We start from the raw sequence: 12,621 nt of genomic DNA, 5'->3' as shown, positions 1-12,621 counted from the left end.
ACAGACAATAAATATATTTGGGCAAGCTTAGCGCTATTCTGCGCCTAGCAAAATTACATATTTCATACATAAATATATTTGGGCCAGCTTCGCGCTATTCTGCGCCTAGCAAAAATTACATATTTCCATACATACATACATATTTTGGGCAAGCTACGCGCTATTCTGCGCCTAGCAAATTTACATATTTCATACGTACATACATACATATTGGCTTTCCTCGCGCTATTCTGCGCTGAGCAATTGCTTAAACTCCAAAGCTTCATACATACGCACATACAGTGCATTTCTATTTCGTCTCCTCTTTGCTCGTTAAGCGTTAACCTATACGTTTCCGAAAAGGCAAAGTGCCGACGGAAAAACATCGTCCACCCACGAGATAAAATAAAAATAATTCCGGGAACAACATTTTTTAAGGAAACCGACATTTTTAGGATTTTCCAGCTAGTTTTGGCGGGTGGTTTTTTTATTCTCGCAAAGTTCTACGATTGTTGTTGTCGTATTCCGGAACTTAAGGTTGAAGAAGCCAATTTTGAGTAAGTGGCTAAGAATTTGCAACAATTTCCGAGTCTAGTTTGTAGCTAGATCTAGCTACTTTTTTCGCTATATTCTATTATCCGCACGCGTTTCGTAGATCCGTCACTGACACAAGTGAAGCGCGACATTTGAAAAACCGGTATGTCATTACCAAACAACCTGATATCATATAGCTGCCATACAAAGTTCGATACATTTTTAGAAAAAAAAAATTATATCTTGGCTGTTTTTCAACATTTTTGCACCATTTTTGATATATAGGCAATTTATATTGGTGTACAAGTAGAAAACCGCCGTTTTTTCATAATTTTATTCCCAAGCTTTTTAGGCGAAGGGAAATTGATTGCACACCCAAGGAATCCGCGAGTTCTTGTTGTGTCTGACAAGAATCTTCATCCAGCAGAGCCTCCAAATTCGCGTCTTCAACTTTTTCACAGGACCCGGTCGATCCTTGTCTTCCACGTCATACTCGTCATTTTTAAACTTTTCGACACGTTCTTTTACTTATACACGACTCATCATAAGTTTCTACGATCATTCGACGCACTTCAGCTGCCGATTTTTTCGAATTGAACGCGAAAACCAAAATCTCCCGCAAATGACGCTTATTCGGTTCGAATTTCGACATTTTCGTGCACCAACAAAATGATAGACAATACGATACACGAACGAGACAATGTAGAGTTGTTGACCGATATTTTAGCTCGCCATTTGGCATTCCCGATCAAAATTTCTCACAGTTTTGTGAAGACGGCACCACCTAGTTGAAAACGGCGGGTTTCTATTTGTACACCCAATATTATTTCACATTTTCGGTTTTTATACCCTTGCAGGGTATTATAATTTCAGTCAGAAGTTTGCAACGCAGTGAAAAAGACCTTTCTGACCCTATAAAGTATATATATTCAACAACCGTCCGTCCGTCGTCCGTCTGTCCGTTTCTACGCAAACTAGTCCCTCAGTTTTAAAGCTATCTGAATGAAACTTTGCATATAGTCTTTTATATACTCTCACTGCTATATATGTCGGAACGGGCCGGATCGGACGACTATATCATATAGCTGCCATACAAATGTTCGCGCGAATTTTAGAATAAGTATAGGTAAAATGTATTGAAACTCTGTTTTGTGTGTTTTCAGCATTTAAATTTATAATATAAATATCAAAACCAAATTATTATTTGCTATATATAGGTATACAACGTTTATATATTTTCTTTTATTTATTTTCGAATTATTTAACGAGAATGGCTCGATTCTTAATGATCCAATTGCCATCTGCAAGGGTATATAAACTTCGGCGTGCCAAAGTTAGCTTCCTTTCTTGTTCAATTAAGTTTTATCTTTTGAAGGAGTTAGGAGATATGCATTGTCACTTACAAAAATAAAATAAAGGTTTAATTGCATCAACAAATACCAAATATCAGGTAAACTTTCGTTTTACAGGAGCACATGGAAATGGAAAACATAAAACTTGTATTGAAAACAGTTAAATTATATCGAAAACATTGAAATTATGTACAGTTTGTCAAGACATTCTTAGCAAAACGAAAAATCCCCATAAAATTTGTTTTTAGATTGAAAATTTATTAACAAAAACAAGACATTTTTAAACTTTTCTTTTATTATATGATTAGGATAAATGATAGCTATGAATATAAAAACAAAACTTGAATATTTTAACTTAAAACTTAGTGTTCACGCCAGAAGGGCGTGAAGTTATGAGCGGCAGTGTAAGCGGCGAGCGCTTGCGCTCATGCTTGTGCTCCCGCTCACTGTGTCCTCCGCTCTTCCCGTCTCCCTCTCTTTCGCTATTCTCCAGCACCGAACTCACCACTCCGCGGTCCCTGCAGCCCTTTCCATGTAAATCTAAGTTAGTCTTAATATAGAAGTGAAGCAAATAAAATTGAATTGAAGCGAAGCTACCCCCCTCTCGCCTACTAATTGGGAAAATTGTGGGACTCAGCAGCCAGCCCAACTCCAGCCCAACATTCCGACGACCACGCCATCCTAGAAGGACGACGACTGTTTTGGCCACTCCGCCCCCTCCATTTCATGGTCCTTCGAGCCGGATAGCGGAATTTAAATTTCCAGCGCCCCATTGCGGATACCAAGATAAGTACGAAGTCCAAAGTCCATTCGTCCGTGGTCGCCATATTCCTTTTCCAAGGCATTATTTTTTTCCTCGATCCGAGAATAATGAAAAGTGACAGTGAAAAGTGAAAAAATATATACATATGTGCACATAGTGATAAACGCCCAGCCACAGTAAATTTTCTTCCGTTTTTAAAATGCAAAAGTACTTTGCCAATATTGGCCCCCTACTTAGTCGTGCTGTGATCCGCTGGTGTCCAAGTGCATATATATATATGTACATATATATATTTTTTTTCTTACAAATTCACGTTCCGTCACTCAGTTCCAAAATACGTCCGACACTAACTGCAATTCCAAATAGTATTATTAATACAATTTTAAAGAAAGCCTTTACACACATACATACATACCTTAACATACACCCAAATATAAATATAAAATAAAATCCGCCCCCTCCAGTTTTATAAATATAAAATAAAAGCGCGAATATAAAAAACATCTGAATCCAAAATATATATTTTGTTAAAATAAAAAATAAAATAAATAAAAGAGAGATAAAAAGGGAATCTCCTCCCGGCCAAGTCGAACCCATCCTCTCCGCGGCCCATTCGAGCCCATTCAGCACCCAGGCCCTCCAAGTTCGGCTTCCACTTCCAAAGGGACGATCGACAAGTCCGTCAAACGCTCCACGAATAGTCATCTCTCGTCCGGTGGCAAAAGCTTCTAGCGACTCTTCGCTTGCCATAAAGTCAGAGTCTCCCTCTGTTTCAAAGCCGGAATTCCTGAGGGTGACACGCTCTAGCAGCCACAAAATGGCATCCGCTGAACAACCAACGGCCGAACCGCCAACGGCCGCAACCGTGTCGTCGCGCAAATTCATAGCCGCCAGTGATCGTGTGAGCATTTTCGAAGCAAAGATCAATACTCCAGGTCAAGCTTCCCCGTCCCTACATCTGCTACAAGTCCGCCTGCAACAAGTGCGAGCCTTATGGGACAACGTAGAGACGGAGTACGACACGTGCTCCGATCTAATTGCCCAAGAAGGATCCCTCGAAATGGTGTCCGTGCTGCAGAACAAATATGACTATTGCTATTCGGTGTATGAGTCATGTTCAGCAGAGATCAGTGCGACAATTGACAGTGCCACGCCTCAAGCCGTGCAACCACCCTCCCAGCCAATAATTTCCTCCGGTTGCCGCTTACCTCCCTGCGATACAGAAGTCTTCGACGGGGACTGCCTTCGATGGCCCACTTTCCGGGACCTATTCACGGCAGTCTATGTCAACAACCCAAGGCTGACACCGGTCGATAAGCTCTTCCATCTTCTCACGAAGACGAGCGGCGAGGCGAAAGCCATGGTCTCCAAATTCCCGCTTACAAATGACGGGTTCGCCTCGGCGTGGGAAGCGCTTCAAGACCGTTTCCAAAACAAACGACTTTTAGTCAACAGCCAACTTTAGCTTCTGTTCAACTTGAGTTCCATCTTCCATGAATCTGGTCATGCGCTGAAATTGTTGCAGTCCACGATTCAGGGTTGTTTGACAGCGCTAGCACATTCCCATATATCCACGGACAACTGGGATTGTCTGCTGGTTTTCCTGTGCGCAAGCAAACTGCCGAAAGTTACCCTTCCTCTATGGGAATAGTCCCTGACGTCGAAATCCGACATTCCGGCTTGGGAAGACATGAACACCTTCCTAAGCGAAAGATATCGCACATTAGAGGCTATAGAGGATATGAAGCCGACGCAAGCAGTCCCTAAGAAGTTCCAAATCTTTAAGACAAAAGTCAGCACCAAACAGAGAGCGACTTATGCTGACCCTATAAAGTATATATATTCAACAACCGTCCGTCCGTCGTCCGTCTGTCCGTTTCTACGCAAACTAGTCCCTCAGTTTTAAAGCTATCTGAATGAAACTTTGCATATAGTCTTTTATATACTCTCACTGCTATATATGTCGGAACGGGCCGGATCGGACGACTATATCATATAGCTGCCATACAAATGTTCGCGCGAAATTTAGAATAAGTATAGGTAAAATGTATTGAAACTCTGTTTTGTGTGTTTTCAGCATTTAAATTTATAATATAAATATCAAAACCAAATTATTATTTGCTATATATAGGTATACAACGTTTATATATTTTCTTTTATTTATTTTCGAATTATTTAACGAGAATGGCTCGATTCTTAATGATCCAATTGCCATCTGCAAGGGTATATAAACTTCGGCGTGCCAAAGTTAGCTTCCTTTCTTGTTCAATTAAGTTTTATCTTTTGAAGGAGTTAGGAGATATGCATTGTCACTTACAAAAATAAAATAAAGGTTTAATTGCATCAACAAATACCAAATATCAGGTAAACTTTCGTTTTACAGGAGCACATGGAAATGAAAAACATAAAACTTGTATTGAAAACAGTTAAATTATATCGAAAACATTGAAATTATGTACAGTTTGTCAAGACATTCTTAGCAAAACGAAAAATCCCCATAAAATTTTAGATTGAAAATTTATTAACAAAAACAAGACATTTTTAAACTTATCTTTTATTATATGATTAGGATAAATGAATGCTATGAATATAAAAACAAAACTTGAATATTTTAACTTAAAACTTAGTGTTCACGCCAGAAGGGCGTGAAGTTATGAGCGGCAGTGTAAGCGGCGAGCGCTTGCGCTCATGCTTGTGCTCCCGCTCACTGTGTCCTCCGCTCTTCCCGTCTCCCTCTCTTTCGCTATTCTCCAGCACCGAACTCACCACTCCGCGGTCCCTGCAGCCCTTTCCATGTAAATCTAAGTTAGTCTTAATATAGAAGTGAAGCAAATAAAATTGAATTGAAGCGAAGCTACACCCCTCTCGCCTACTAATTGGGAAAATTGTGGGTCTCAGCAGCCAGCCCAACATTCCGACGACCACGCCATCCTAGAAGGACGACGACTGTTTTGGCCACTCCGCCCCCTCTATTTCATGGTCCTTCGAGCCGGATAGCGGAATTTAAATTTCCAGCGCCCCATTGCGGATACCAAGATAAGTACGAAGTCCAAAGTCCATTCGTCCGTGGTCGCCATATTCCTTTTCCAAGGCATTATTTTTTTCCTCGATCCGAGAATAATGAAAAGTGACAGTGAAAAGTGAAAAAATATATACATATGTGCACATAGTGATAAACGCCCAGCCACAGTAAATTTTCTTCCGTTTTTAAAGTGCAACAGTACTTTGCCAATATTGGCCCCCTACTTAGTCGTGCTGTGATCCGCTGGTGTCCAAGTGCATATATATATACATATATATATTTTTTTTCTTACAAATTTACGTTCCGTCACTCAGTTCCAAAATACGTCCGACACTAACTGCAATTCCAAATAGTATTATTAATACAATTTTAAAGAAAGCCTTTACACACATACATACATACCTTAACATACACGACGGTGTGTGTGTAGTAACGGTGTGCGGACGCCCGCGCGGGTGCTCCGACAAAGATTCGTGCTGTGGCAGTGACCCTAGGTGAAAAATAGTGGTAGCAGTACGCAGGATGCAGTATGAGGGTAGTCTACAGACTTACCTGTCGAGGCACGGCTCCTACGGCCCGCGGTGGGCACTTTTGTGTCCCAAGGTTGTGGCGAGACGGACGACGGCTAGGGGTAAGGGGGGATCTTTCTTCCCCGGAAACTTTCTCTTCCTTCTCTTCCACCGCCGCTTTCTCTCTTAGGGGTCATAATGTGGATGCCCCCACAAAATTGTGCCGGTCACGTCAGCTGATTGCTCGATCAGCTGGCGTGCAGTGTAGTAAAGCGAGCGCAATGCAGCTGTTTGGCAGCACTGCAGCGCCGCTGCACTCTACATGTGCACATTAGCGCCACCCATTGGGTAAAAAACCCTGACACGTGACAGAAGCTGTTTGCTACAAGCTTCAGCAAACGATCGCTGCGGAAATGCGTAGCATACATTCCCGGGCTGCAGCCCGAAGTCCTTGCCAAGGAGTCGGAATTTGGCTATGTTCCGTCGAAGTTGGGGTTCGCGCACGTGGCCAAATGGTGGAAAAGGTCACGGATCTGACCGACTGCCATCCCCTCCGCCCTGGCGGTACACCCAAAAAGGGGCTCTGGCGACCGAGGCGGGGCGGTATAACCCCCAACATTACGTAGTCGGAGGGAAATATTCGACCAGCGAGGGAGGCCGCGTGTCGTCCCGATCTGGTGGAAGCGATCACCACACACATCAACTGAATCCACGCAGCGTCTGCGCATACTGGGCGGCTGCGTGATCTGCGTCTGCGCCATAGTGGCCGGCAGTGGAACCAGCCTGGCAGCAGGTACCAGCTGCACACTACTCCAAATCCAGGTAGCGTCTGACCCACATTGGGCGGCTACTTGGTCTGCGTCTGAGCCATAGTGGCCGGCAGTCTTTAACCCACCTGGCAGGAGGTATAAAATGCAGCCCCGCATTGGGCTAAGATGCAAAAAACAAGGAACAAAGGAATTACTCCAGGTGGCAGCCACAAATGTGGAAATCCACCCGCGGTTGACCCCGCGGCAAGGGCACGGATTCTGGAGGCCCTAACCCACATTCCAACCCACACTGCAGCCCCGGCGGCCTACTTGGCCGGCGCTCTTTTAACAGCGACAAGTGATGATCCAAATGACTTGGGAGCCTTCCAAAAGCGGTCCAAGTTGCAGAGGACCCCACCAAGCGGCGGCCCCACGGCAACTGGCCAAGACCCGGAGAGAGTCCTGGTTCCCATCGGTCGGGAGACGAGTTCGTCAACCCCACCCTCAAAGAGAGTAAGGGACTCCCCTAGCCCCCCGGTAGCGGCCCACCCACGCAAGAAGATCAAGGCGCCAAAGCCACAGATCAAGGAGATGGGATTGATACTGGACGACTTGTTAGCCAAGGTCAACGAGCAGAAAGTCCGAAGCATCAACCAGTCGATGAAGAATGCCTTTGCGCGTCTTAAGGAACTCCAGGAAGAGCTTTCGCTGCTCGAGGGCAAGGACAGGGCTGATGCCATCGCAGTGGCAGACCAATGGAGCCAGACTGATTCACCGATGACTCGGGCGTGGCCCTCTGCGGAGAAATCAGCGCAGACTTCTCCTAAAAGTCGTCCCCGTCCCGCAAGCCGTAACCCTGGTACGACCCCCGTCGGTCGCGCAAGCACGCGCCCCCCACCAAGGGCCCCCACCCATAACGCCGGCAGAGCGCAGAAGCGTGTCGACAGCGACTCCAGACTGAAGGCGCAGTCAGCGACCATGCGCCGAGAGGGCAGTAAGAGGGGCAAAAATGACGCGATCATCATAACCCCCGCGGCGGAGATGTCCTACAGCGAGGTCCTGAGCATGGTCACGCGCACAAAGGACTCCCGAATGGCAGGAGTTGGGGATATGGTATCCAGAGTCAGGAAAACGGCAAAGGGCGAGCTTTTAATAGAGCTAAAGAAGTCCTCTGGTCCTTCCCTCATCGCGCTGAAGGAGCAGATTGGAGGTGTGCTAGGCGGAGGAGTGCCGATCCGCACGGTGTCACCCCAGACCACATTCCTTATCCGGGACCTGGACGAGCTGGTAACCAGGGAGGAACTTGCGGCAGAGCTCGCCTCACAGGCTAACTGCCCACCTGGTGCCGTCACCATCAAGAGCATCCGCTCCCTCGCAAGTGGAGGTCAGGTGGCAATGTTCTCCGTCCCAGAGACTATGGCTGGCTCCATAGATAGTCTGGGGAGGGTGAAAGTCGGCTGGACGAGATGCCGAATTAAGATGATAGAATCTCGCCCCAGATGCTTCCGCTGTATGGAGACAGGGCACATTGCGGCCAGGTGCACCAGCACCTCCGACAGGAGCAGCTCCTGCTTCAGGTGTGGCCAGGAGGGGCATAAGATAGCCGCCTGCAAGAACAGTCCGCGCTGCTTTAGCTGCGCCGAGTCGAACCGTAGCGACACGAATCACCAGGCGGGTAGCCGCCACTGCCCCTTGGTGACGTCGCGTAGAGCAGCCAAAACAATAAGGGCATGATAGTGGTTCAACTAAATCTGAACCACTGCGCGGCAGCACACGATTTGCTGTCGCAATCGATCCGAGAACGCGGTGTCGATGTTGCCGCTATCAGTGAGCCGTACAGGGTAGGCCCTGGCCCTTACTGGGCGGTGGACAGCTCTGGCAAAGCTGCTCTGTGGTCATGCGGCATTACTCCCAAGAGAATGGCTGACGTCCGCTCGGAGAGAGGCTTCGTGCGTGCCAAGATGGCAGGCTGGTGGATGTTCAGTGTCTATCTGGCGCCGAGCATGTCATTCGAGGATTTTGGTGACGCCGTGGATCGGCTAGCCGCAGACGCAAGGTGCCACACTCCGTGCCTTATAGCCGGAGACTTCAACGCCTGGGCGGTGGACTGGGGCAGCTCCCTAACCAATGCCAGAGGCAGGACCCTCCTCGAGGCGTTCTCCACGCTAGACGTCACACTCCTCAACACCGGTGGTCGACCTCACGTTTGTGAGCTGCTCCAGGGCTAGCCAGTGCACCTGGGTCCTGAGCGATGTCTATACGGGGAGCGACCACGCGGCGATCATCACCGCGTTGGATATAGAGCGAGCGCAACCCACACCGCGGCTTCCCCAAGCTCGTAGGGGATACAAGGCCGATACACTGGACATCCAAGCCTTCGCAGAGCATTTGCAGAGGTTGGAAGTAAATGGCTCTGCAGAGCAGATGGCGGAGTCTGCCATGATCCAACTGCAGACCGCATGCGACGACTGCATGTCTGCCAAGCGCGCCCACACTCGCCACAGGGACTCTGTGTACTGGTGGAACGAGACGATCGCCGCGGCCAGATCGGAATGCATCAAGGCAAGGCGTCGGTATCAGCGCTCCTACCGCTCGAGCTCCCACCTGAAGAGGCGGTCAGAGTTCCGTAGATGCCGCAAGGCTCTCAAGGCGGCAATCCGGGCTAGCAAAACCCAATGCTTCCTTGACCTTTGCGACACAGCGGACCACGATCCCTGGGGAAACGCCTACAGGATCATCGTTAAGAAGATCCATGGGGCAAAACAGGGCGCCCCGCATGACGCGGAGAGCATCGACAGGATAGTCGAACACCTGTTCCCGAGGACGGATAACCCTAGAGACACGCTGGAGATAGCGACGCACTCGCTGGAAGGGTTCGAGCCAGTAACGGACACGGAAATCCTGGCGGTGGCGATGAGAATCAGGGAGGCGAAAGCCCCGGGCCCTGACCTGGTTCCCAACAGAGCCCTGAGACTTGCTCTCTCGCTCCGCCCGGACTTATTCGCGGAGCTCTATGGAAGATGCCTCAGAGAAGGTAAATTCCCTGGGAGATGGAAGGTCCAGAGGCTGGTCCTGCTCCCGAAACCGGGAAAGCCACCAGAGGACCCATCCGCCTACAAACCAATCTGCCTGATTGATGGGGCGGGCAAGGTTCTGGAGCAATTGATCCGGACGAGGCTCGAGAAGGCCATTGCCACAGCCGGCTACCTGTCCGACTCCCAGTTCGGTTTCAGGAAGGCTAAGTCGACAGTAGATGCCATCTCCAAAGTGGTGGGCATCGCGAAAGCCGCCACCATTGCGGGACAACGGTGGAAAGGAGGCGCGAAGGAGTACGCCTGATAGTCACGCTAGACGTCCGCAACGCCTTTAATACGGCGAGATGGGATTGTATCCTAGACGCACTTTCCAGCTTCGGAGTACCCCCGTACCTCTTGGAGCTGTTGAAGAGTTACTTCAGAGGCAGGTGTACGACTCCGATGGCGGTGCTAGATCGGCTGAGCTTTCCTGCGGAGTGCCGCAAGGGTCGGTCCTGGCTCCGTTGCTGTGGAACGCTATGTACGACGGTGTTCTGCGGCTCCCGCTACCAGGTCGGACCGAGCTGGTGGGTTTCGCAGACGACATAGCCGTAGTCGTAGTAGACAAGGAACTCGCAGGAGCAGAAGAGCTGTGCGACAGGAGCATCAGCCGCATAAACTTGTGGCTGTCCAGTGTTGGCCTACAACTAGCGCCGCAAAAAACGGAAGCCGTGCTGGTAAGCAGCCGGAAGAAGGTGGAGGTCGCAACCATCCGAGTGTGCGGGGCCTCGATCAGATCGTCCAGAGCCATTAAGTACCTGGGCGTGATGATCGATACGAGGCTCTCCTTCCGCGAGCACTTAGCGTATGCTCTATGCGGCACCAGTCTGGGGACACGCACTGGCGACCCCGGCCTATAGTCGCGGACTGTGCTCGGCCCACCGCCTCGCGGCACTACGTATATGCAGCGCCTTCAGGACGGTGTCCGACCAGGCCGCGTTTGTCCTAGCCGGGACTCCACCTCTAGATCTACTCGCAGTAGAGAGGGCCAGCATCCATGGCCAGACGAATGGTAGAACGCCGTCACCTCGCGACAAGCAGGTGATACGCGTAGCGGCGAAAGACGCCACCTTGGCAGCGTGGCAATCGCGGTGGGAGTCAGCGTCCAAGGGAAGATGGACGTTTCGGATGATTCCCCAGCTGGAGTGCTGGCTGAGGAGGAAGCACGGTCAGATATACTTCCACCTGACCCAGATCCTCAGCGGCCACGGCTGTTTTCGGAGCTACCTGCGGAGATTCGGCCACGAGGAAGACGACTCCTGCACGCACTGTCTAGGACAGCTGGAGGAGACGGCAGAGCACACGGTTTTCAACTGTGCGAGGTTTGCCGGCGAGCGAGCATCGCTGGAGGCCAGGCTGGGCAACACCATCACAGCGGAAAACCTAGTTCCGTTGATGTTGTTGTCCGAAGCGAATTGGCAGGCCGTGTCGGACTTCGCAGCGGGGACTATGACGGAGCTCCGAGCAGAGGAGCGTCGCAGGAACCAGGAGGCAGCATAGATCGGGATCAGCGCCCGCGCGAAGCATTGCTTCGCGGCCGTACCGCGCGAGCAAACCGTCCCGAGTTCTGTGTGACCCAAACCCCTCTATCCCCCCACTCTTTTGTATATTTCTTTGCTTTATTAAACGAATTAAAAAAAAAAAAAAAAAACCTTAACATACACCCAAATATAAATATAAAATAAAATCCGCCCCCTCCAGTTTTATAAATATAAAATAAAAGCGCAAATATAAAAAACATCTGAATTCAAAAAATATATATTTTGTTAAAATAAAAAATAAAATAAATAAAATTACACACAAAAACTTGCACACAACAATTTCCGCCCAGTGTTTTTATTTAAAAAATATTCAATATTAATTAAAGAAATTCCAAAGAAAAAAAAAAATAATAATAATAAAACACAAATAAATCCATACTCCGAAAAAATAGAAATATACATAAATATAGTTGTTTTTATTTCTCGCATTCCATACAGACAATAAATATATTTGGGGAAGCTTCGCGGTATTCTGCGCCTAGCAAAAATTACATATTTCCGTACATACATACATATTTTGGGCAAGCTTCGCGCTATTCTGCGCCTAGCAAAATTACATATTTCATACATAAATATATTTGGGCCAGCTTCGCGCTATTCTGCGCCTAGCAAAATTACATATTTCATACATAAATATATTTGGGCCAGCTTCGCGCTATTCTGCGCCTAGCAAAAATTACATATTTCCATACATACATACATATTTTGGGCAAGCTACGCGCTATTCTGCGCCTAGCAAATTTACATATTTCCTACGTACATACATACATATTGGCTTTCCTCGCGCTATTCTGCGCTGAGCAATTGCTTAAACTCCAAAGCTTCATACATACGCACATACAGTGCATTTTTATTTCGTCTCCTCTTTGCTCGTTAAGCGTTAACCTATACGTTTCCGAAAAGGCAAAGTGCCGACGGAAAAACATCGTCCACCCACGAGATAAAATAAAAATAATTCCTGGAACAACATTTTTTAAGGAAACCGAAATTTTTAGGATTTTCCAGCTAGTTTTGGCGGGTGGTTTTTTTATTCTCGCAAAGTTCTACGATTGTTGTTGTCGTATTCCGGAACTTAAGGTCGAAGAAGCCAATTTTGAG

At 47.8% G+C, this 12,621-nt stretch overlaps 1 protein-coding gene across 1 annotated transcript; it reads left to right on the top strand.

Annotated features, from left to right (window-relative positions):
- Positions 1-6,172: 6,172 nt before the first annotated feature.
- On the top strand, positions 6,173-10,247 carry LOC121502048 (uncharacterized). The gene is made up of 4 exons (XM_041774667.2): positions 6,173-6,281; positions 7,225-8,583; positions 8,679-9,116; positions 9,244-10,247. The coding sequence occupies exons 1-4, from the start codon at positions 6,173-6,175 to the stop codon at positions 10,245-10,247; spliced, it is 2,910 nt and encodes a 969-aa protein (XP_041630601.2).
- The last annotated feature ends 2,374 nt before the right edge of the window (positions 10,248-12,621 follow it).

This window comes from Drosophila kikkawai, chromosome 2R, assembly GCF_030179895.1.
Source record: "Drosophila kikkawai strain 14028-0561.14 chromosome 2R, DkikHiC1v2, whole genome shotgun sequence".
NCBI classification, from domain to species: Eukaryota; Metazoa; Arthropoda; class Insecta; order Diptera; family Drosophilidae; genus Drosophila; species Drosophila kikkawai.
Note: the sequence above shows the minus strand (reverse complement) of the source record. Positions and strands in the feature narration are given on the sequence as shown.

What these genes read in the sequence shown, in the direction of transcription:
- LOC121502048 (XM_041774667.2), top strand. Translation starts at nt 6,173, where the DNA reads ATGCAGTATGAGGGTAGTCTACAGACTTACCTGTCGAGGCACGGCTCC. An exon ending in GAGACGGACGACGGCTAGGG is followed by an intron (nt 6,282 to 7,224) that starts GTAAGGGGGGAT and finishes CCCACACTGCAG; the next exon opens with CCCCGGCGGCCTACTTGGCC. An exon ending in CGGTGGTCGACCTCACGTTT is followed by an intron (nt 9,117 to 9,243) that starts GTGAGCTGCTCC and finishes GGCTTCCCCAAG; the next exon opens with CTCGTAGGGGATACAAGGCC.